The sequence below is a fragment of the Monodon monoceros genome, unplaced genomic scaffold (assembly GCF_005190385.1).
Source record: "Monodon monoceros isolate NGI ecotype Baffin Bay Population unplaced genomic scaffold, NGI_Narwhal_1 Super_Scaffold_1, whole genome shotgun sequence".
NCBI classification, from domain to species: domain Eukaryota; kingdom Metazoa; phylum Chordata; class Mammalia; order Artiodactyla; family Monodontidae; genus Monodon; species Monodon monoceros.
In genome coordinates this window covers 55,587,394-55,613,487 of record NW_021703765.1, presented here as the reverse complement: position 1 = coordinate 55,613,487, position 26,094 = coordinate 55,587,394, and the positions used below count along the sequence as shown (strand labels likewise).

The 26,094-nt window shown below is 40.4% G+C and overlaps 1 protein-coding gene across 3 annotated transcripts in view; it reads right to left on the bottom strand.

The window, feature by feature from the left end:
• ARHGAP28 (Rho GTPase activating protein 28) overlaps window positions 1-21,362 on the bottom strand; it is a 147,893-nt gene extending 126,531 nt beyond the window's left edge. For all 3 annotated transcript variants that reach the window (XR_003794926.1, XM_029232071.1, XM_029232085.1), the window contains exon 1: window positions 21,143-21,362. Coding sequence is in view for 2 of the 3 variants with exons in the window: in XM_029232071.1 (XP_029087904.1) it covers window positions 21,143-21,318 (176 nt within the window). In the remaining variant the exon portion in view is untranslated. The remainder of the gene's footprint in view (window positions 1-21,142) is intronic.
• Window positions 21,363-26,094: the final 4,732 nt, after the last annotated feature.

Sequence of the window (26,094 nt, the reverse complement as noted above, 5' to 3'; positions counted from 1 at the left end):
AGAGTCAGACACACGCAGAAGCCACAGCTCTGGGAAGACCATCAGAATTCAAACTTTAAAACAACAGCAAAAAGAAGACACCTCAAACCATTCAATTCCATTTCTCTAAATGTCATCCTTTCAATTATCTTAACAATACCCATACTATTAAGAATAATTTTTAAAGGTCAGTCTCTAACTAAACCTCATACTGTGTGAGGTTTTATATATTATTCCTTCCAACTATGGACTGCACTTATTGAATGAGCTGGAACTTTACTGTGTGATACAGAGTAAATCATATGATTGCATTATCCCCATGAATCACAAATACAGATAGGGGACAGAGAGGAAAAAAAAATCGTTGATTTCAGTTTGGTCTCACTGAAAACACGATACTTGTTCTTACTGTCCCTTTACATTAGAGAGAATAGGAATGTCTAAAAATTTTTTTGAAAGGCTAATTTGAAGATTTGTTTTTAATTAGACACAAGCAGTGGCTCTCATGTCAAATTATTTTTTTACTTTAACCTTTTACAATTGCAATATTGTACTGAAAGTAAGAAGAAATATTTAATAGTCTCTTTCAAGGACTTTCCTTAAAAAAAAAATTTAAAAACACTACAAAATCAGCCCTCAGGTACCATTTCACACTGGCACCTAGGTATCCCAAGGCTCTTATTTCACTGTGCCCTCCCAAATTATAGCCTAGACTCACAATCACTTGACTAAGTGATACTTCTGTAAGACACAAAAGCTACTGATTTATTGAGACGCTTGAGGCTCTATTTTTACTTCATCACACTTCTATGTATAGTGTTTATAGCAACAATAGAAAAAAATCATCCTCAATCAGTAAGTCAAAGACAAAATCACATAGAATGATTATGAGCATATAAAGAGGGAAAAATAAACGCATACCTTGGTGGGATGATACTGAGGCATTTCTTAGGAGACTACTCTCTGCATTCCTGAATTGTGACCAAGATGATAAAGAAGTGTGGAGAGGAACAAGTGACCTCATTGTCACCTGTCCGTGCTCTTTAGCTGAGGAGGCAGAGCCTGTGTATCACACGGCAATTACCACACAGCAATTCCAGCTAAGAACTGACCTTGCACCAGATGAGAAGCATCCCGAGCCCAGCTCACAGAGTCCCTTCTGTTTAGACATGGTTCTCGTTGTACAGAGGCTGGAGTGAATTCAGCAACTGGTTTTGTCGAGCCTGGAACCTATGCTACGCCGCACGAGGTCTGTGTTAACTGAAGACACAAATGGTCTCAGATGTAGACAGAAAAGACTGTGAGAGACAGAGTTAGAGACAGGATCAAACAAAAGCTCGAATTTGAAAGTTAAGCTCTAAGTCCTTGGTTTACTTGTGATGCCAGTGATACAATCAGAATAGATAAGGAGGTCTGTTTTGCTTCATTGTTTGAATTTGGGTCTGAGGACCCAATAAGTTATGATAATGTTCACATTCTTTTGCAACAGTTCCAGAAACTGTGGTTGTTAAATTCAGTAGGAGAAAGAATTCCATTTGGCTCCACTCATGCTTTCCTCCCAGAGTAGAAATGAGGATTAATAAAAGCATGTCTGAGTAGAAATCTTATTAGTCTACCAAGGGTGAATGGGCATTGGCGGATTCGTAAAGGGAGCTAAAATTAAATTCTTAATACAATTTAACGTCAATTAAATGCATGTAATGAGAATGGCCACCCTGAAAATTAATCTATTTAATAGTTAAAGTATAATCAAATTGGTCTGTTCTACAAACATAGCTCTCCTTCCTTTCTAATTAAACACTACTTTATGAAGTTGGACTTCCCAGACACCTGGAATTTTTTTAGAAGATGTGTAGGCATGTCTTCAAAACGAGAGGGACTTTGCTACTTCTTATAATAGAAAAATTGGTTTCTTGTCTTAGCAATTGCCAATTAACTTCATAACCCTAGAGAATTTCAAGGAAAGGAAATCAAACTAAAATCAGAAAGGAAAATTACATAGCAAATACCATAGCTTACACCATCACAGAGACAGCACTGTTGTATTCTGTGATCTATGAAGCTGCTGCCGCTGCTCTTACTGGGCCTGGCAGTGCCACCTCCAGATCTGACACCCCAGTAGAGAACCAGTAGATACTTCAGACACCCCAGTAAAGTATGTGTGTGCCCACCGGTTTGAGGCTTCTTGTTGACCCAGTTGGCACGGCTCATTTTGCCTTTCTATGCCCCAGTCCCAACAATCTCAATTTCTATGTATATTCCTCATGGCCATTATTTTCCAGTCTTTAAAATTATATCCTCTAATATCCTCTGAATCATCCCTAGCTACTGAGTCCTAAATTAGATGCTGCATTTTAACAGGAGACACATTATCTCTGAGAACGACTGTCTCAAATGAGGTCATGGACACTCTAGTTTTACAGTTTGAAAAACAAAAGCATTTCCCTTTTCTGTTACCTGCCAGGGATTTTTTTCTTTATAAGAGAGAAAATCTGACAAAGTGAAAGCATAAGCAACTGACCATGTGGAACCTGACCCTGATTAGCATTTCCCTGTGTTTCTTCAGTGTTTCATTTTCTCTTTCTTATTGTAAGAAACTGTCTTCTACAATAAATTTTAACCAGAGTTGATTAGTTTGTTTTCTAGTTTTGGGAAAAAAAGTCATACATGGCCCCCTTCCCTCCATTTCACAGACATTTATGGGGCATGTTGCTGGACAGGAGATCATAAAGACACGCCGTGAAAAAAAAAAAAAAAAAAAGACACGCCGTGGCTCCAGCTCTTAGGGGGCTGCGAGCAGTGGAGTACAGGGGGCAGCTACAGAGAAGTCCCATCAGCATTATCATCAAGAATAATAACTTGAGGGCAGCAGTAGGCCCAGGGTTCACTGGGAGCACAAAGGAGAGAAACTGGACATAGACTGGAAGAGTAGAAGAAAAGGTATTAAGGCAGGTTTTCTAGACAACAGAAGCTGTGGTCCAATCCCCAGGGATGACAGGACTTAACCAGGTGAAGACTGGGGAGAAGGCTCTCCCAGCAAAGGAAGGAGGATGTGCAGAAAGGGCTCTTGGGACCTCAAATATGCTATAAACTGCCTGATGAACAGGCTATATGTAATCAAGGCAGGATATAAAACGCTGTATAAGGAGAAATATCTGTCCAGTCCAGAAATCTGTTGGACAATGCTGCCAGGCAGGGAATGTTTGTAGGCAACAGCAGTATTTGTTTGGCTGCTACCTTTTTAACTTTCCTATGAAGATATGCTACAAATTTGCAACTCATGACTTCAGCTCACCTTTCTTGAATCTATTTTCAGTGTGGTACGGCTACTGAATAGATAATGTGCAAACAGACCAGATCAGTTGTTTGCTCTGATTAACTTTCAGCTCAAACATTTTTTTCCTCTTGTTACAATTATATTGGTCAGAGATGTACCAGAAGCTTTAACTCCAATCGCAGAAATGCTTCATTTACAAAAGCAAACACTTTCCTCTCTGTCTTGGCACACAAGACTAGGGACTGGTGGTCTCATGTGCAGATCACACGCCTGCACAGGGATCCAAGGAAAGCACTAGAAACACCAAGCAAACTCCCATTCAGGACACCGAACTTGGACTGTGGGTATGAGGGTAAAAAAAAAAGCAGAGTGGATTAATTTACCTTGTCTTCCTATTAGAAAACAATTATACAATTTCCCACCCCTCATGTGTGAAATACTGAAAGGCTTTTGTTTCCTCTACATCTTCTTCGAGAATGGTTAAAACTCAGTACCTTCTTGTGCCCTGATCTCGTTAAATGTTGACTGCCAACATTTTTCACTTCTGAGAACAGAAACATCCTATTCATACAGGTATTATCTCATAAGCCCAAGGCACCCCTGCTTCTGCCCTACTGGCTTTCTCACATCAGCCGGAAATGCCCAAGCCCAGACGCTGGCCATCACAGCAATGCCACCCAGAAGTGTCCTGATTGTGGGGAGACACACAGAACAGCAGGCATTCTATCTGTTTTTATATTGAATTTGTCCAGCAGTCATTCAAAGCTCACCTCAAGTCCTAGGGAAACACTCTGAATACTATTAAGTATACTCTCCAGGTATATGAAATGGTCCTGATAACTGTAAATGTAAAGATACCCTGGATAGAATAAAAAGAGAGGAAATATCTCTTGACCAATATCTTCTTAACCTGCGGTCCACGAATCACCAGAAAATGCACGCAAACTTGTACAGCATATATATGTGTACTTTTCAGAAAGGTCTAAGGCTTTTAGTAGATTCTTGAAGCATTCTATGACTTGAAAAAGCTAAGAACTACATGATAAAAAGTAAGTAACTCTTCCTATTTCAGTATGTAAAAATACAACTCAGGTGCACAAGCTAGAAGTATCAAGGAAACATAAAATATATCACTTTTTGCCTTCATTTGTATATCTTTGAGCAATGAATACCAAATTAAAAGATAGTATTTGCTACACATGCTGTCTGTGAAAAGTTACCTTGCTTCAATAGTTCATCAAGTAATTTTGACAATACATTTTGTAATTTGGCTTTTAAAAAATTCACCCTAACACCAGAAAAAAAAGATATTCTGGATGTAAAATAGTTCCCCAAAGTAGGTATTGATACAGTAAATGGTTCGTTTAATTGAATACTTGCTAAATTTGAGGTCCAATCACACTTGGGTATGTGGAGAATTCTATTCTAGGAGTAGCATAATTCCAGGAAGATGGAAAACCTGTAACTGAATCTCCTTCACCACTTTCCAAAAACAAATAGGGGTGCATTCCAAACACCAGCAGCCACAGGCTTAACTGCAGCTGACCAAGTTTGAGATGACCTACAAAATCTGCTCTGTTATTAGTAACATTCCTGCCTTCATGGAATTACCAAAATGCATGTGGGGGTCAGGGTTTCATTAGTGTTGAATTAAGTCTTCTCCCCCATCTGCCCTGTATCTCTCTGGGGCACAACACTAGGAAAATTCTGTCATCCACAATACCCAGCTGTGTCACCCAACTGCAAGCCAAGTTAACAGGAATAAAAGCTATGCTAAATGTGAAGTCTGAAGATGGGACTTTGGCTGAACCACTAGGATCCCAGCATAAGTTTGCGATTATCATTAAGCCACCTACTCCCAAGATATAAGCTACTTTGTATTGGTTATTTGACTGGGGGAGTAGAGTGGGGGGGGTAATAAAGTTCTAAAAGAATTACTTTTATGCTTCAGTCTGATTCTTTCAAAACAAATTCTCATTAATTTTTAAAGAAATGTACAAAGAGTTTAAGACACCCTCCCAAGGTGAGGTACTCTCATTAATTTATTTTCATTGGTTTGGCTGTGACAGTTAGTATCTCTTTGACAATTCACTCATTGAGCCAATCCCATCCCACAAATAAAATCTTGCAAATATTTGTATAGACATTACCACTACTTCCCTCACACATTTCTCAGTACATCCAAGCTGAATTGAGCCCCCTTTGTATACCCTCTCTTTGCTGCACACCCTACCCATACACCAGGATACCCACATCACCCAGTATGTCCACGTGCCCAACTAAAACACCACTCCTCTAGGAAGCAGTCTGTGTTCTCTCCAGAGGCATGAAGCTAAATAAGGCATGGTTCCCAATGGTCTCAGGCTCCCTTAACAGCCCCTCAAGCACGGAAACTCTATCCTGTTTAGCTGTGATCATTCACAGTGCCCTCAGGGAAGATACTCAGAAGATATGTGCTAAGAAAGAAATTCAAAGAAAGAATAAATGGATGAATGAACTGAATGACAGAGAATCTAGAGGTCTCTATTTTCTCAGTTAAATTTTTATTTTTTTCACACACAATGTTAGAACAATTATTTGGACAAAGCATTCAATATACTGTTTTTTTAAATCAGTTAACCTGTTTGCTAAATGTATAACCCTCATTCTTTCTTAGCCAACCCTTGGTTTGGTTTCCGGAATACTACCACTGAATTCCTAATTTTTTTTTTCTCTCTCTCTCTCAGCCTTTCATTCCTTTAAAACATGTGAGCTAAGACAGGTTCCCCAAATGTCAGTCTGATAGTATATTTGAGGTAATGTGACTCATATCCATCACAAACTGAACAGGGCAGAGAACACTAGCTAAAGACCTGGGGGTTCTGAATAGTCTGGGATCTTCTTCCACTGACTCCTTGTGACATTGAAAAGTCACTACTCTGAGACTCAATGTCCTAGCTGAAAGGTGAGAGGTTGTTACTAATACAACCCCCAGTTCCTTTCAGCTTTATGTATTCTAGAGAATAAATTCTCTGTATCTTGCTATTATAGGCTTACAAGTTTCATGAGTAGGCAGATCAGGAAGCTGTCTACATTAGGGGACTGAGTTCTAGGGCCCACAGGCCACATCCAGCCCACTGCCCATTTTTGTAAATAAAGTTTTATTATAGTACAGTCATGTCTATTGGTTTCTCAATTGCTGCTTTCATGCTAATGATGGTGGAGTTACAACAGAGACTGTATGGCCAGCAAAGCCCAAAATACTGGTCTTTTGTAGGAAAACATAGCCAATCTCAGTTCTACAAGATGTGCATTGAGGATTGTGACTTCCTACCGAAAGACCTTGCCTCTCTTCCTTGAATGAGACCTGGAGTTTCACCATTAGAAGTTACAAAATGTATATATGCTTTGGAAAGGCAAAATGCCTCAAGTGTTAAGCAGATAGTCCCCTAGTAGTAATCAAATGATCCCTATCTGAGACAGCAAAGGAAAATGGAAGGGCCCAGGCAAGCCAAAGCAAATTGAGCAGGCAACAAAGATAAATTTGCTTACTTCCCAATTTTGCCTGGGTCCACCATGGAGAGATGAGTCTCTAGATTTTGATATCGTGATGGGTTTTTATCTAAACCTGCTCCCTCACCTAGCCCCTCTTTTATGTAACAGCCGATGCCTATGGGACAGCTGGATGACAATCAGGTACTACAATAAAATAAAACCACCAAAGGGTCTACATACATTTTTCCCACTTTCAGGCTCTGAGGAAATGATGTGTTTGAATCTCAAAAGCCATTACTCTGAGGAAATGAAGGCAGACACAAAACAATATATACTGTAATGTTCTGTTCATATGACTTCCAAGAATAGGCAATACTAAGGTATGGTGATAGAAGTCAGAAACTGGCAGGAAGTAAAAGGGGCATGAAGGACATTTTCAGAGTGATTGAAATGTTCTGTATCTTATTTTGGATGGCAGTTACACGGGTTAAAAATCAACTAGCTGAATCCTTAACTGTGCATTTTACTCTATAATAAGTATATCTCAACTTTAAAATGTATTAAGTGACTATTATCACTAAATAAAGACTTTTTTTGTTTGGGGATATGTCTTCAGAAATCTTGAAGATCTTTAGGATCATTGTCATTATATAAATTTCCCCCCATAGGAATGGTGAAGAGGGTGAGTGGAAGGGAAGGTGGTTCTTGGCCTCTGCGCCCATTTCCCTCACAGGCACATTCTTGCAACATGTCATCGGATATCTCAGTTTGGGGACCTAGTCTTTCACAAAAACTCAAAAGCAGAAAATGAGGAAATAGTTGAAACAGATTTGTCTCCTTAAATTGTATGTATGTGTTGTTGGACTATTAAAAAACACAGAGAAGATATACAACAACACACTCACATGTTGGAAACACATGTTTCTTGGAAGTCTCTGCTTTACTTAATTTGCATTAAATTTATTCTAATATTGTCCCAAATAGAAGTATTAAATCTAGCACATATGATATTAATAAAAATGTATCTTTCAAAAAATTGTTATTAATAAATGCTCTTTTAAATCTGAACAAAAAATAATGAAGTGCCATGGCATTCTTCAACAGTATCTAGCATTCCTATTAACTGGGCTACTACAGTCTACAATCATCTGAGAAATAAAAATCAGTTCTGCTTATTGGACAGGCTATATTTTTCAAAGAAAAGCTGAAAGACAAATAAATACCTTACTGATATATTAATCTGACTTTGGTAGCTTGTTTGAAATGAACCAAACTCTACTTAAGAGTAATCAAAGTACTAAATTAGGCAACAATACATGCTTACTGCACAGACAGCATAAGTAACCAAGAGATCATTTAAATTGGCAGAGTTAAATGAGAAGGGGAAAAGTGTTACTACAAAATTAGTACAGGTCTGAACCCGTGTTTTGGTTAAAAAATCTAGAATTATCTAATTACCTTCATTTCCAACTTAACAATTGAGAAAAAGAGAATTTATGTGTTAGAAGGGATCTAGAGGTCAGCTAATGGAAGCCCTTCATTATTCTAATGAAGAAACTGGGCATGTAACTGAGTTCAGTCTGACCTTCATCGTTTTACCCAAAATGCACAGTAAGTGGTCTCTCCCCTCGCTGGCTGGTCTCATATTACGTGGCCTCAGGACACCAGCAACTGTGGCTACAGTCTCTGTCCCTTTTCCTTAGACTGGTTCTTCTGCCAAAAACTCTTCCCACTCTTATTCTTCCTACTAAGTCATGCTCATTCTTTAAGGCTTAATCTAGTTATGACTCCTCCCAGATGCTTCCCTTGACCCCTTTCTCACCCACATCAATTTGAGCCCCTAGTGTTAGTTACACCTTCTCTGTTTTCCCAGAGCACCTCATGCGTTTTTCCTCAATCATTCTTTCAACCATTCAAATACTGAGTGCCTGCTCTGGGCCAGTGGGCTAATGCTGGGGAGACAGAGAGAGAGAGAGAGAGACTTCCTTTGTACCCTCAAGGAGCTGCACCTCAGATGCAGCTGAAACGCCTGTTAACAGTCCATCTATTCTCAATGAAGGACTATTAAACCATTTTTGCAGCCCCAGAGCCTGACAGAGTGTATGGCATACAGAGGCTCAATAGATGGCTGTTCAATTTCACTTTTATTGTAAAAATCAGGAGTTCAAGTTCTTCTTTTAATGAGTAAAATTACCCTTGAGCAAAATTTAATCTTTAAAACAATGGAGGGTATATTTACCTTCTATTAATTATCCATACTGCTCTCAGTTTTAGGTGTCATGGCATGTTCGTTTACAATTGTTGCCAGTTTTGATTTTTATTGATCATTCTTTACTTCAAAGCATATTACCAAGAGTTTATGTTATCCTATGACTAAAGGCTAATTTATCAGATTCTGGGAAAGCAGGTAGTATGCAAGGTCAGAACAGTATATTCTCCAACACAACACCAATCCAAGATTTCTAATACTTCCAGGGTCAAAAATAATAGCAATTATGAAACTATCATCATATATTTAAAAGGAATATTACCTTCACCATTATTTAATGAATAAATTGTTAATTTACTCAAAAAGCATATATGTACCTGTCACTGAATTAGGCCAGGGACACGGAGATGAATGAGACATGGTCCAGGGCATCAACAAACTCCAGGTCAGCTATGTAAGTACTACCGTAAGTAGTGGGTAAGTGCAATACTAGAAGAATGTAGAGGTAGAGGAGGCACAAAGGTGGAAGTGACCAACACGGCTTGAGGAGGAAGCAGTCAGGGAAGGCCTCACAAAGGAAGTGATGCTTCTCAACCCAAGAAGAGGCCACATTTCCACAAATCAGCCCCCACTGTGTTTACTCAGCAAAAATTTGTTAAGACTCTGCTGAGTGCCAGGCCCTTTAATGGGGGCGGGGAGGGGGGAAGGTAGTGAAGGATTCAGCAATGAAGAAGACAGACAATGCTCCTGTTCCAGAAGTGCTTAAGCACTACTGTGGGGCTAGTGATAAAGATTCATCCTAAATGCAAAAATGTTATCAAAGGATTATAAATAAGAGACTAAATGTGTTTAAATCTTGCATTTTAGAAATGCTAGGTTTCCTTCTTGACGTTTAGCCAATTTTCAGCTCTTTTTGCTAAGTTTTAAAAGCTCCCCCCATTGATCTCTTCACCTTCCCATAAGCTAAGCTTCTACAACAGGTTCCACTTGCTGCCTCTATTTCCTTACCTCACACTCACTCTTCAACCTGAAGCAAACAGGCTTCCACCTCTCACTTCCATAAAACCCATGCTCGCAAAGATCTTCATTGTTATCCACACTACAAATCCGGGGGACAATTTTTAGTCTTGACCTTATTGGTCACTTAGCTATCTTGATATGGTTGTCCACTCATTCTGAACCTAATGCCTTGGCTTCCAGAATGCCCCGTTCTGGTCTCCATCAGAGGCTCCCAAAGCTCTGCTTTTCCCTAACTGGCACTGCTCCTCGGGTTTCCATCTGCGCTCCACTGCTGTCTCTATAGAGACTCTATTCTCTATTCTCTCCTGCCAGATCTCATCCAGTCCCAGTTTTCACTACCTCTCAAATGCTGAAGATTCCCACGAATAAATAGCTTAGAAGTCTTGGCCTTGATCTCCTTCCCAAGCTTCCAACTTGTATAGCCAGCTATCATTTGGGTATATACACTGAGCTCAAAATTTCACAGGCTAAACTTCTCCCATCCACAATCTGCTCATCCACCAGAATTCTCAATTTCAGTTAATAACACTAAAACAAAAACTCAAGATTTTTTTCCTGGTTCCCAGTATGCATTTAATTACCAAATCATACTAACTTCATTGTTTGTTGTCCCAAAGACTCCATTACTTCCTTCCATCCATATTCGAACGACCCTAGTCTAGGCTCTCATCATCTTTACTTGGACAAGGGCATTAGCCTTCCAAATAGTCACGATGCGCCTTAAAGCCACCTGTTTTACTCCAGAGAAAAAAAGACACTGGGGGATCCTGGAACAGAAGGAGCAAACAGTTACAAGATCACAATTTTGATTTTATGGATTTTAATCCAATAGCTCTGAAACCAGATTAAAATAGTAATGATCTAAATCGGGTATGAGCAGGGTGGGATTGGAGAGTGGAAGAGACAGAAGAGAGAATAAATCAGTGTAAAATTTGATTAACTGAAGAGAGTTCCTCCTTAAGACCCATTAAAAAGTCCTCTGAGTGCAAAGTACTTCCATGAATACTAAAGAGAACTGGTGCTAATTTTTTTAACTCCCACAATAAGAATTTTTTTAAGAGTCTGGATAAGAGAAGTATCATGTTTGTTTAGGATAAGTATAATTGAAATCAGCTTCACTTGGGCTTCTTCTAAGCAATGACTCATGTTGTTTTAGCTGGTGTTGACTCACTGCCCCACAAAGGATGACACAGCTTTAAACAAGCAGAGCAGGGCCTGCTTTTTCCAATTACATGCTTCCAGCAACTGAAGAGGTGGGAGTCCTCTGGAGTGGAGCCTTCTGCAACTAAGCACAATTTTGACTTTACAAAAACAGTTGCCAAGTCGACCTTGTAATCACTGAGCTTTGTAAATGAGGAGGAGAGAAGTTAAGTTGTGGTATGTTAAAAATCACAGGGGCCAGGCATCCTCTGTTTTTTCAAAACAGAATCTACGGAAACTTACAGTCAGCTCTTTTCCCATTTAATTGCTTACTCTATTGAGGTCAGCAAATGTTTCTCTTTAAGATGCCAATGAAAAGTCGCAGCAAGTGTGTTTTCGAGACTCTCCAAGTTACGTTTGGTGAGATAACGTGCAAGGGGAGTTGTAATAGTGTTTGAAAGGAAGCTAAGGAAATGTCGTTCTCATTAACAGTCACCACCTTTTCTCCAGTCCTAGACCTTTAGTGTTCTCCCATCTGCAAGCCAGTTTTCCCCTCCTCCATGTTTTCCTTGCTGGTGGCCTGACTGCTCCCAGAACACATTGGTCCATGCTGTGGGCCTCAGTAGGTGCCATGGTAATGCAAGCAGGTGATGAGGGGTCAGCAGAACAAATTCAGAGCCTGGCTCAACAAGTTGGTTATTCCTTGTGAGGTTTTCGACATGACACTTTTCCATACTTTGCTTCCCAGCTGTACGACAGAGATTAGTCCTCACTCATTGCTGGTCTTTCATGATGTTTAGTTCCTATTAGTAATACACTCTGAACAAGTCGGCTAGTGAAAAATAGTTAGAGAAGACTTCTAATGACATGGCAGTTGGCAGAGAAGCCCAGACCACACTGTTTAGGTATAACTAAAATAACTGTCCAGCCTCTGTAGTTACAGTGTTCTAAAAAACAAAGCTATCAAAATGAATACCTCGGAAAATGAACACAAGTGCCTGGAGGCCACTCTGATTCTGACCTCTCCGGAAGATTCAAGTCCAGACTACAATGGGCCCTGAGTTTGTTTCCTAAACAGAAATCCTTGAAGCCCAATTTAGGTTCAGCATTATCCATGGCTCCAAGGTCACTGAGGGATAGGGACTGTGCTCAGGCTGATGGGAGACCAGGGATGGCTCGGGGTCCGGACTGGATTGCACAACCTATCTTAACTTATCCTAAGTTTCTGAGTAACATTTTGAACAGAACTAGTCTTCACAAAGGCATGGTCCAGGACCTGCTTGTCCCTTGGTTGGCTTCAAAATCAAGATAAGGTGAAAATGATTGAATATTAGGAGACAGGAGAGGAAAACCCCATTAATTCTCATGGAGCATTGCTTCTCAACCTGCATTAAGAACTGTTATGTTATAAATCACATGGAAGGAACAAAGTGAAAAATATGTTTTTAACCATAGAAATCTTAGTAGTTAAAGAAAATGATTAATAAAACTAACATGAAAAATTCTAAGAACATGAACCTAAGGGTTAGAGGATTAAAAATTGCCCTCCCTTCCTTCTGCCTAAAAAAGAGCCCTAAGGAAGATTTCCTATAACTCATTGCTTGTATCTCACTTTCCTGGTCAAGTTGAATGACTTCTGTAGCACATTTTGTCTTTTTTTTTTTTTTTTTTTTTTTTTTTGCGGTATGCGGGCCTCTCACTGCTGTGGCCTCTCCCGTTGCGGAGCACAGGCTCTGGACGCGCAGGCTCAGCGGCCATGGCTCACAGGCCCAGCCGCTCCGCGGCATGTGGGATCTTCCCGGACCAGGGCACGAACCCGCATCCCCTGCTTCGGCAGGCGGACTCTCAACCACTGTGCCACCAGGGAAGCTCTATTTTAAAATACAGTTACCTAAATAAGACTGCAAGATGGGCAAGTATATAGCTTTTAAATTTTAAAAAATCCTATTATTTTACTTAAAGTGGCAACAAAATTTCTCAAACTATTTATATCCATTCATATTTAACTCGCTCCATGCTCATTCCATTAACACAGAATAGACATGACTGCAAAAGGAAAGACTAAATCAAAACTGAGTATAATATCTACTATGTGAAAGTTAGTATTGCTGGTTGCTAAGCAGGGATATGATAATACTGTCCCTGCTCTCAATAAACTTATAACCAAATTGTGGCAGAAAAAGACTAAATCCACGATATACTAAATAATGTTTCAAGATTTAAATAACGGGTTAAAAGCACCAGTTTTAGAAGGGCTGTCATTATCCTGCTGTGTGATCTTGAGTTATTTCTCTGTGCCTCAGTTTCCTCCTATGTCATTGGATTGTGGTGAGGATTAAATGAGATAGTGCATGTCAGGCTCAGTAAGCTATCAATAAAACCTGGCACCTTTTTTTTTTTAAAGAATTGACACCACAGGACTGTGCGTGATGAATTACCAACGGATCATTATTGTTATGGTAGGTAAAAACCCTTCTGGCTACTATTGTGAAGGAAGTCTTCAGAAAGGAGGTCTAGTCCTTACTTCTTTAGCTACATTTATCCTCTTGTGTTTCCCTTTACAGCGCAGCCACTTAAATATGGGTTTAGTCCCAACCACTGACCTGTTAACTGGCTACTATGTGAATTTTTCAGTATGGTAATGAAGGCAGGGAACAGTGGGGAGGAAAGAGATCAAATATCATATTATCAGTTATAATGTCATTTTAGTATGTTTAACATTTTTTCTAAACACCTGTCAGGTTTCTCTACAGCTCTATAAAAATATAAATCCATTGATGGGCCTTTGTATAAAGCCAAAGGCCCTGTCCAGTGTTTTCTAAACTGATTTTCATAAATGAATACTGAACAGGAAACTTCAAAGGAATTCTTGTCCCTATACATTACAGATGTACAAAAGCAAATTTTGTGTCTGACCACAAAATTTAACATAGGAATAAAGATTTATCTCTTATACGTAAAAGATAATCGGCACCACAACTTAGAATTATTAAAATAGTACAAATATATCTCAAGTGTTTCACAATTTAAAACTACTACATACTACTCTGCCTTTGGTTTCCAGTTTCTCCTTCTCCTTCCTGTCTTTGGTATTGTGTGTTTGTGTGCAGTCATCATCTACTCATCGAAGGGATCAGAAATGGAATGCATAGGTTTAATTAGTTTTTAAGAGTAACATGAGACACCACAGCTGGTTCTCAACTTGATATTAGCATACATCCTCCCACACTTGGAATTACTTGGCACTTAATGCCTCTCAAATGGATAGTTTTACCTATAATATTCATTTACTGAAGACTGATGTAACACATTTGATACTCAAAGAATGTGTCATAAACCACAGATATTTAGGAAGATGATACATAGTAAAACAATCTACTACTTTCTTTAGTTCCCACTTTAGGCACTTTTGGACACAATATTAATATTTTGATGCACATCCTCTAATAATCACAAAGAAATGGATACGTGAAATTCCCCGTTACAAAGAACAACACATTATACAAAACTCACTAACTCAAGTAACCAGAACATAGCAAGAAACTGAAAGCAAACAAGCAAACCAAAAAATTCTCAAGGAAACTGAAATAAATGCCATCAAAACCTTTTGTTAGATTATACATTTTAGTTCTTTGAGCAGCATTTTCTTTACAACAGTTCCAACAAGCTTGATTATCTAATCAAAAGTAAATTACAAAGCATGTTAAAAACAGCAATATTAGAAAGAACCAAAGTACTGCTAAAGGCTTTAAGGTCTGCCTGAAAAGAAGGAAAACAACAACAATGATAATAAATAATATTTAAATTATATAATCAATAAAACAATACACCAATATAGGCTATTTACTTTTCTTTTAACATCTTTATTGGAGTATAATTGCTTTACAGTGGTGTGTTAGTTTCTGCTGTATAACAAAGTGAATCAGCTATACATAAACATATATCCCCATATCTCCTCCCTCCTGTGCCTCCCTCCCTCCCACCCTCCCTATCCCACCCCTCTAGGTGGTCACAAAGCACGGAGCTGATCTCCCTGTGCTATGCGGTGGCTTCCCACTAGCTAGCTATTTTACATTTGGTAGTGTATATATGTCCATGCCACTCTCAGGCTATTTACTAGTAAAGCAAAACATCCACATCTCAATCAGTGCCTGTACTACGCAGCACTGTAATTCTTACTGACTTGATGATAGTCGTTTAGAAAAGGTTCTTTTCTGCACTAAAGATAGATTTGACTTCATATATTCATCCAAAGAGGCTTAAAAACAAAATGAAGTCTACTGTTTAAGTGGATAAACTTTATTTCCAAAATTTTCTTCTGAGGAACATTTTACTCCCTTCATTTGCTTTTCTATATAACATTCTACTTCTAATCTTTGCTAGAACTGATATCTAGAGACCACAGATTGAGAAAACAGAGAACGGATATGACTTCAAAAGTGAAATAGTTTGGTTTTAGGATGCAGTGAGAAGAAATTTTGATTATATGCAAATTAGAATGTTTGCTTTAGTTATGATACATTTGTAAATGTTTAAGTAACATCTCTGGAACACTGGTAAGGGGAAAATGTTTCCCATCAGATGCAAGCATAGTACCAAAAAAACAGAAGGACAGCCTCAGTAACAAGTGCCAGGCAAAGTGGGACCTAATAACCACCCTCTCTGAACACAGCATTTAATTTAGCAACTTTCTGATCATTTTTTCTATTAAGCCTGTAATAAAATTTTGCTTTCAAAAAATCATAGATTTTTTAAATTAGGGATTTTATCTTTATAGGCTTCATGAATTCAGACCAGATAAAGCTAAGCCATTTTATTGTATTTTGTGGCAAAACTGTGAAAAAACCAGTAGGTTAGATTACATTTGGTTGACTTTTTAAAGGCAAAAAAATCCACAAATAATAAAATTAGAGAGAATACTGAATGTGGATTTTATAGTATGTAAAATAAGTCAAACGTAGGAGGACTGAGAAAAACTGAAAATCACTATTAAGAACATCACTGTAATAAATATTACTGACAAGATCTGTAGATGGACGTGAAAATCAGAGGAGGAAAGTTTGAGGAGAAACAGGATGTTAGCACAGTCAAAACGTATCTCTCCCAAGATGTTTATTAATTACATAGGGAAACCTGGCAGACAACACCTTAACCAGGTGTTCAGAGCTAACATCAATATTAACGAGACAGTGACATCGTGAACCCCCCAAATGATGCACTGAGAAAGGCCTGACATCATTCTGTGGAATTCTCACCCAAAACACGTAACTTCAATCCAGTCATGAGAAGACATAAGACCCATCCAAATTGAGGGACTTCCTACAAAACAACCAACTGGTACTCCAAAAGTGCCAAGTCACAAAAGACAACAGACTGTCATGGATTGTAGGAGGTTTGGGAGTCATGACTAAATCAAATGTGGGATCCCGGATTCAATTCTACAACAGAAAAATTCCAATTCTAATGGAAAAACTGGTGAAATCAGAATAAAGTCTATAGTTTAGTTAATAGTACTGTAGCAGTGTTAATTTTTTGGTTTTGATAATAGAACACAGCTCTGCAAGATATTAATCTTAGGGAAGGTTAGGGAAGCTGGAGAAGGTTACATGGGAACTTACTGCACCACTTCTGCAAATTTTCGGAAGTCTAAAATTACATCAAAATAAAAAGTTAAGGGAAAGTTATCATTTTCATCCACACGAAAATGATTCTACAACACTCTAAGTTTCCTGAATTTTTTTGGATACATTAAGGATTAATGATCGGGGGAAATGAACAGGTTAAAAATGGACAGAGCAACTGGCCAAATGTTAAGCCAAATGACAGGATCAAAGGAAATGTGCCAGATGTTTTCCAACAGCTCTACATATGGAGGCACCTACAATCAGCAGGGATGCCACTGTAAAAAGAAACCAGACCACCAACTCTGGTTTCAGCTATCACATAAAGAATGACCTATAAATACCTCATTCTCTCCTAAGAATCCTATTTCCATTACTCTTTTTGAATCCTCTAGAAAAGTATACCTACTATGGCCCAGAATTTGGTGTACCTGTGTATATGTTTGTAAGCTCACACAGACCTACATTAATGCTTAACTGAACAAGAGTTGGCACCTTGAAATAAACGTCTTTCTAATTAATTATTTTCAATCCAGGAATGTACCACTAAATATGTGGTACATTCTTGGATTTTTTTTTTTTAGCCCAGGTCAACAAACTTTTATTGCCATTTCTGGCTCCCCCAGCCCCAGCAAGACCCCTGCTTATACGGTAGAAATACTGAGCTCTGGTGCAGAGGAATGGGGGGTGTTACCTCTCTTTCTCTGCACACTGCCAAGGTTAAAAAAAAGAAACCCACTTACTGGAGAGGGAAGGCCATACAGGGTTGGAGTTCAAGGGCAGGTATGGCTCAGTCCCACCTCTGCTGGCTGCAGAATATAGAGACCATGGTTCCAAACATTTTTTAAAGGAGGGGAGAAGTTGCCAACCCTAGTCTTTTCCACAAACAAAATATTTACTTTCTATTCATCACTAATTCCATTTTAATCAAATCATTCCCATTATAATGAACAGTTATGCTATTAGGAAACAATATGCCCTTGACAAAAGTTTTAACATTGCTATAGAATTAGAATTCCTAGGATAACCTGGAGCTTCTATATTTGTTTTTCAGGAACAGTTGGCTCTTTTCCTCCTCTATTTTTGTCCTCTTTCAGGAAGTTTATGGTATATTGAGATAAACATCAGAAATACTCATAGCCATTTTATACTATACCTTCACTAAAAAATGTTGTATATGTTACTTGTATATAACTTAGGAAATCTTTGAAAAACAAGATATCTAGCTTCATCTTCAGCTACCTTTCATTTTGTAAGTGAAACCATTTTGAACATATGTTAACATTTCACTCTCGATTCTGAATAAGGGTCTAGGAGCTTAGCTTCTCTAAAAATCACATGATTCTAAAGATAATTCCAACCATTTGTTTCAACAGAACTGAGAATTTGTAATCCTTCGTTCTCTTTTATCCTTACAACAGAATGTAAATATAGAATGTTTGTGAAATAAGGAATTGCTTTCCCTCCTCGCAACAAATGCTTAGTACTCCTGAGTCTCTTCCCTGAATGAGTAAGTTTGGGGGATAGGTACCAAAAATGTTCTACTCCTCTTTACGTCAACAGCTGTGATTAAACGCGGTAACAGTAATAATGCAGCTAACAATTATCAGGTGCTTCCTTGGTGCCGGATGCTAGTCTAAGCAGCTGAAGCAGGCTGCCCAAGGTCACACGGTAGGAAACGGTGTAAGTGATGAACGGCGTCTGGCAGTCTGACCCCAAGCCTGAGTAACTGGCAAGTACACTTTATACTGGCTACTCACTTTAATAAAGTAAAATGGGCAGGCCCCAAAAGAAATTACAATGGACACCCAGCTTCAGTGTTGAAGAGTAACAGGGACAGGTGTGTAATGGAGCCCATGGAAGCCTCAGTTGCTGGATCCTTTGGGGGGTTTGTTTGTTTGTTTGTTTGTTTTTAATGGGAAGCTGACGTCCAGATTTATATCTGAAGCTTCTTGATTTTGAAATGTTGCCACTTATTTCAAGCTTTTTTCTAAAAATCCTATTGGTCTGAAAGGTCAAGGGCTACATTCTCAAGGCAGGCTCTTCATCTCATTTCTCTTTGTATCACTAATGCCTATTGCATTTCTGGCACATAGTAGGTACAAATACGTTGACATACTGTTAAAAATCCTTCCATTTTATCTTGGCCATTTGGTAGGAATTCATTAATTTATTGAGCTACTACAGTGGGCAGACACTACTCTGGGCACTTGGGATACAATAGTGAAGAAAAGAGAATAGTAAAGAGAGAGAGAGAGAGACTATATTTTAGTGGAAAAAATAGGCCAAAAAAACCCAAAATCAAAAGCACATAAAGTCAGATGAAGTATGGGCTTGGAAAATAAGGAGATGGCTTGCTTTGAAATGAAACTATGCTACCCAGAGCTAAAGAAAGATGATACTTAGAAAGTCAGATACAATAGCCCATGCTTCCTAGTGCCATACTGGTCACTACTCCACAAATACATTACAACATATGTAAGCGATTTAAAGGAAAGGGTATTCTTGAAAGAGAGAGTGCTCTCTTCATAAGTGGAACAATACAACCTTGCTCCTTGGCTTGAAAGGGAGTATTGATCAGTAGTTAGTGAGTCAAAGGTTAATAACTCAGGCCTGATTACTTCTGTTACCAGACGCATGATTGATAGTGTCCTCGGGCTCCCTGTAAATACAGGAACCTCTTTTTGATCACTGTTACTGAGAACCAAAGAATTAAGCTCTTCTCTCACAATTTAGTTGTAGGGGGCGGGGGTCGTCTATCTCCTGCATCAGAGGGTGAGTAGCACGAAGGCTCCCATACAGAGGGTACAGGGCAGTCACCAAAAATGCAAACTTGGAGCAACATAAATCTAATTGGCAACTGTATGGTAAAACACTATGATAGGCAACTCTTTTGCTCTCGTATATTATTATTCCACGAGACCACATGCTGAGTTAATGGAACTTCTCCAGTTTGCTATGGAAAGGGATATAATTTCGGATTGCCCAAATGGCACAATCTGGCTCTTGCTCCCAGACAGCTGCAGGGAGCTATAGACAGGATAGCTACACCAGGACCATCTAAAAACGCACAAACCTGGCCCCCACTTCTCACCAAATCACGTATATCTATTTAGTTACTCATAATAGGAGTAACTATAGCCAAGGATCATGTTTAGAAAAGAAAACACTCTAAAGACAAACGCAAGTTTGTACCTTCAAGTAGCCTTTAAAATAATGTGCACAGCTCTTAAAACTGGAAGAAAAATGTTATTTTCTCATTGTCTGTATATAAAAATTAGATTTCACTCATGCTGCTCTTTTAGGAAGAAACAATATTTTCTTTGTTAGCCAAGCCCAACACAGATCTCATGCCAATGCAGTTTGCTCTTCGCATGGATGCTAGCCAAGAGGATATTTCTTGAAATAAAGTCACAATCTGTTGAAAGCCTTGCAAGTCAATTAAATTAGGAAACAAGTAATCTTTATCACATAACTAAAGATAAAAGTATGAGAAAAAAATGACTGAAAATAAACATGCAAAAAGCACACTATTCAAATCTCCCCACTTGTAAAGAAAACCATTTGTCAATGGATCCATTGCAGGTAGTCACATTTAAACAAATAACACTTCTCCTAAATATGTGTCAGATGTCAAATCATCTCACTTAGTGTAATATTTTTGTCCACAGAAGGAAACTTCCTAAGGGTCTAACATTTTCGTTTAGTTAATAGAAGTCTCATTGGCCTTGATCTTGCATCAAATAGATGAACACTGATAGATTGACTAACATTAATTAATTAACATAGATATTAAATCTAAAATGCACATAGTGAGAAGCCTTCAAACCTCTTTTTGATCCAAAGGAAAATTATAATTGCATTTATAGACAGAGTCAACATTAGCAATAATAGTGACACCAATGTATACAATTGGAAGGTTTTTGTAAATCTAGAAATAAGGTTGTTTTTAAAAGTCTACTGAGATTTCCTTTTTGGAGACTCTCCAGCTGCGCTTTAGCTCCTGTGAAATGCAGTTACTAAATACATTCTCGATAGTGTCTGAGAATTAAGATAATATATTTTACTTTTTTTTTTCATTTTCCCCTGCTGTTTCATTAAAAAAATTTTTTTTTAATTCTCCAATAGCTCAATAGGTGAATTTGGCAGACATCAGGCATATGCCTATTATCAGCAAGTTGTACCAGGAATGCAACTCCGCTGCTAACCTCTCCTAGCCATCGTCTTTAGCCATTGCCGGCTGAGACTTCCCATCAAGGACAAATACAAAGAACGGGAGGCTCACTCATCCAGTCCTCCAAAACTTGAAACAACAATCAAGCGACGGTGGTCCTACGCTCCGGCGGAAAACCCAGCTGCATATGAACCCCCCACCCCCACCCCAGCCCAGGAGACCTCTGCCCCTTCGGCGCGGTGGGTTACCTGCTGCCTGGGTGGCTGGCGGCGGCCCGGGGCGCGCAGCGCGGCTCGGAGCTGGGCGGCTGGGGGCGCGCGTACGAGTGGTAGGCGGTCAGCACCACGCCGCCCGAGTCCTCTACTTCCATCGTCAGCCGCGCATGTCTCCACTCCGGCCCGAGAACAAAGGCGGGGACCAGCATGGGCCAGCGCACCGGACCGGTCACCAGCGGGGAGGCGCGGCCCGTCCGGCTCCCAGGGCAGAGGGGCTCCTCCCGCCGCTGGGCTGTCAGGGGCGCGGGCAGGCCGCCCCGCCCGCCGGCCGCCGATTAGCCCGGATTCAAATACACGCCCACCAGGCCCCCTGGGGTGGGGTGGGGCGGGGAGGGCGAGGCGGGGCGTCGGGGTGCAGGCGGCCGAGGACGGGGGAAGTGGGGTGTGGGATCCCTGCGTCTAGAAAACTGGAAACCCGCCGCGATGCTTAGGGGCTCGGGCTGGCTGCTCTAGTAAAGTTTTGCTTGCTTTGTTTCTTTTCCTGTTCCTTTTCTAAACCCCCAGCCCCACCCCTTCAAACGGGAGGCTTGTCCCATAGCTAGGAACATTTCCTGCTGGGCAGCCCGAAGTCAGAGAAAGAAAGGGCTCCTGGGGATCCCCGGCTGAGAAGCAGAGGGGCCGGCTCCAACGTGCGCGGGCTGGCGAGGAAAGGAAGAAGAGGCGACGCCGTCTCATTGAAAGCCTCCACATCAAAAACTGAAGAACCGGGTCACGTTGCTGTTTACTTAGTCCAGTTCCAGTCAACGTGATTTCCTTGCGGGCAGGTAATGCCCTCTTACGACAAGCAGGACACTTCCCTCCCTCACCCTCGGTGCCGCAACCATCAGGGTCTTACCTCACTCCCACATCCCTTTCGTCCTCCCCATGCCGCTCAAATTCACATCCTGCTTTCAGCTGGCCTGCAAATTAGACTTGATCGCTCTGGGAAGAGAGCCTGTTATTCCCAGAGGGCTTTATTGAGGGAGGGTCTGGGGTCTGGCAGGGAGGTGGATAAAAGGGAGCATAGTCAGACATCTGGGGTCTGAAGTACGTCTTTACCTCCATCAGACTAACAGCACATATGGAAAGAACATTCTTTTAGCCAATGAAAAAGAGAAGCAGTAGAATGCTACATAGAGGCCCACCCCGACAAGGCATTCTACCTTCTGCCTCTTACGCTCAGCTGGGAGCAGGCAGACTGGAAGGAGAACTGAGTTCACCCCTCACTGAGGGGTGACCTGGATCCTGCTATTAACATCTCAGAATCTGTTTCTGTATCTGTGAAACGGGGAGAATAATATTCTTCTCGTGGGGTCAAAAGCATCAAGTACATGCTAGCTCTCAAGAAATGTTGATTCCCTCTGCTGCTTCCTTCACATTCATCAAGAAAGGAGACATTTGTTTTCACTGCACTTCCAGAGATTGGGAAAGCAAAAAAAAAAAAATTCATCCAAAATGCTTTTTAGAAAATGTTTTGTTGACTAAAACGGTGGGATAATAATAACATTTACTAAAATACTTACTCGCTGTGTGTTGGATCCTATACATTAGCTCTTTAAACAACTCTGTAAGGTAGGTAGTATTATTATCTCAATTTTCTGAATAAACAAACTTGGGAAGCATCAGTGTATGGATTGGGCACAAAGAATGCTTCATTCTCCAAAAATTGCAGCTACAAAGAGGCATCTGTTTACCGACTGTGTTTAATGCCAAATACATTGAAACTAAGAGAATACTTTCTTAAAATATGAAATAAAGAAATAGTATAAGTATTGATACACGTCCAGAATGCCTCATCTAAAACCTTGGAATGGGGTATGTTTTAGAATTTATAAATATTTTTTACTTTTAAAAGGTAATTTGGTGCATGCACCATTTAACATAGAACACCTCCTGTCCAGTGCGATTTGGGACAGAACCCTGTATTCAAATATATTATTCCTTCAGCAAATAAATGGACCCTAAGTGGGATAAATAAAGTCTGTTAATACCCTTACATTTATGAAGGTCAGGTTTGTCACCAGACAAGTTTTGACACTAAACTTTTAAAAATGTGTAATTTTACAGCTTTTTGAATTTTGGAATCACCATAAGGAATTATAGTAGTGGAACCTTTTCTGGGCATGGAATTTCTCCTTGGCATTTTCTGTTTGTTTGTTTCTGAACTACAGACTCACAATTTTAAATACCTGCAGGGTACTTCCTTGAAAATATTTTTTCCATAACTCATGTGCAATGTTGCAGAGCTCTCCCTCATGCCAGCTGCAGCGGCTCTCCGCTTTCTCTTGAGTGTTCATATTTTAGACACCCTGGAGTCCCTTGGGGTCCTCGCTCCAAACAGTGATCACATCTGTCATTTTTTTCTCATTCTTTCAATTCTATTCCCACCACCACTGTCCTTGTTCTAGCGTCACCATCTCTTTCCTGGGTGACAGTGAGCTTCCCTGGACACAGGTTACCTTCCATCACCTTCCTCTTCAACCCTCCTTCACATTCAAAGTGCTGGGAAAGTGATTTTCCTAAAACATAGGACCTCCCCTTTTCAAAAACCCTCAGTTGTAACCCACTTGCTACAAAATAAAGTCCAAGTTCCTTAGAATAGGTTCTCATTAATCTGTTTTGGTCACCTACTGCTTTTTTACTCCCAAGTCTCCGTGGCCCACTTACACCAGCCTGTCTTGCATTCTTACCTTTGCCTTTGCTCTTCTCTGTCCTTTCCTGTCTGGAAATCCTCAAAACCCCCTACCTACCCCCACAAAGTCTTCTCAAGTGTTCCAAACCAAAGGAACCCCTCCTTCTGCCCTCCTGAGGAAACTGCTCTTTCTCCTGCAGTGGGGACCACCCTACTTTGCCCTACAGTGAAAGCACAGTCAGCCAGAGCCCTGTGTGCGCTGAGTTCACGCCTGGCTCCTGTGCACTCATCACACGGGGCTAACAGGGCAGACTGGTGTTTCCCACCAAGCCCAGATGTGGCCACAAAATCTCAGAATGGAGCCCACAGCAGCAAGGTAGATTTGAGATGAAACTGTGCTAGGATTGTATTACTATTTTCCAAAACATTAGTGTCTTTTCCTAAGTTGTAAGCTATTGAAAGTGCTAGTGTCACATTTTTATCTTTACATCCCAGAGCCCATGTTTTGCAGAGTTGGCACTCAGTAAGGAATCTTGTTGAGTGAATATATGAATCAATGAATGAATCAGTGAATGAGATAGCCCTCTTGAGTGCGATAGTTGCAATTTTCAGGGTAGCCAAGGAATTATTATAAATGATTCATTTATAATAATTCTCTATGGCACTGCAAACTAATAAAAAGTTTCACATGTATGTATTAATATTTTTTGAGTGTGGATATACGCTGTTGACTTAATAAACGACAACTCTTTAAGCATTCGTGAGTTTTCAAGTTTCATAAATGTGGTAGAGAGCATGTACTAGATTTTATAGAGTACACTGTACAAGATATTCACCTTTTGCCCTTCAGATCCACTTGCCACCCTCATGCCCCTGCTTGGTGCCAGTGGCTCACTTTATGGTCTGCATCTGTGAGCTCTCTTGCCTCTGGCTTCAGATAGGGTGCGATCAAAGAGAGGCTCCAGCAGAAGATCTAGAGGGAGACGGAAAAACCAGGTTTGGTATTTATTTCCCAGGCTTCTTCTCTATTTTGCTGCCAGCTGGTTCCTTCTACCCAAGGCCAGAGCTCCTAACTGCAGCTTTTTCCCATGCTGCTCTCTCTGGATTCCCGTAACTCTACCTCCATCTGGCTCTTCACGCCTAGGAGTGGTAACAGCTTCTGCTTCATCACGTAATCCCTCCTTCTGCCCTCCTGCAACATCCCTGTTGTTCCTTCACCCCACCCACACCTTTACAGACAGTCCTTTTAATAAACTCTGCTCATTCACCTGGGCTGAGTACTCCATCCCTTCCTGCCAAGACCCTGGCTGATAGGTATCCCCTTGAGATCTGGGCAGTACCCTGTGAGCAAAAGCATTAGCACATCTGCAGTCAACTGTGCGAGGACTCACACTATGAGGGATAGGTACACACGATAAATAAACTCATGTCAGTTCAGGTGCTGTGTCACCAAATAAGTTCAGGTCTGAAAGAGTTTTACAGTCAAATGAGTTAAGAAAAAGCTTCCACAGCCACATAGCACAGGGAGATCAGCTCGGTGCTTTGTGACCGCCTGGAGGGGTGGGATGGGGAGGGTGGGAGGGAGGGAGACACAAAAGGGAAGAGATATGGAACATATGTATATGTATAACTGATTCGCTTTGTTGTGAAGCAGAAACTAATACACCATTGTAAGGCAATTATACTCCGATAAAGATGTAAAAAAAAAAGTAAAAGCTTCCAGATTTGAGAGCTTTTTGGATTTCGGAATTACAGATACGGGATTGTGGACCTGGTAGCGTCTGCTTACATTTTTTGGCTTGCTGGGAACCACTGGGCTGGGGGATGACAGCCCAAGACTGTGACCGCTGACTCGGCAGTGAACAGGGACCCTGGGAAAGATTCTCCATCTGGGAACTGGGCTGATAGATTGCCCTTATGGTAGACAGTAGACATTCAGTGCACAGAAATAGCATTTTCAGTTTACTTAGACTAGGGGCAACAGTAGAGGGAAAATTCTCATTTGCTGCACTGCACCGCTCTGGTGGTCACTGCAGTGCCCAGCAGTGGACTGAGAACAGGAGACCTGGGTGTCAGCACCAACTCTGCCACAAAGGAACACCGGGACCTGAGCAAGCTTGAACTGCAGACCTGTTTCCTCACATGTAAGAGAAACAAAACAGCCCACATTTACTGAGTACTTACCATGTGCCTGGTTCTGTCCTAGGCGTCAGAGCACCAATCATGAAACACTCACAGCAGCCTAATGAGATAAATATTGTTAGCATCTTCATTTTACAGTTGAAGAAACTGGCCTTAGTAACTTGCCCAAGGT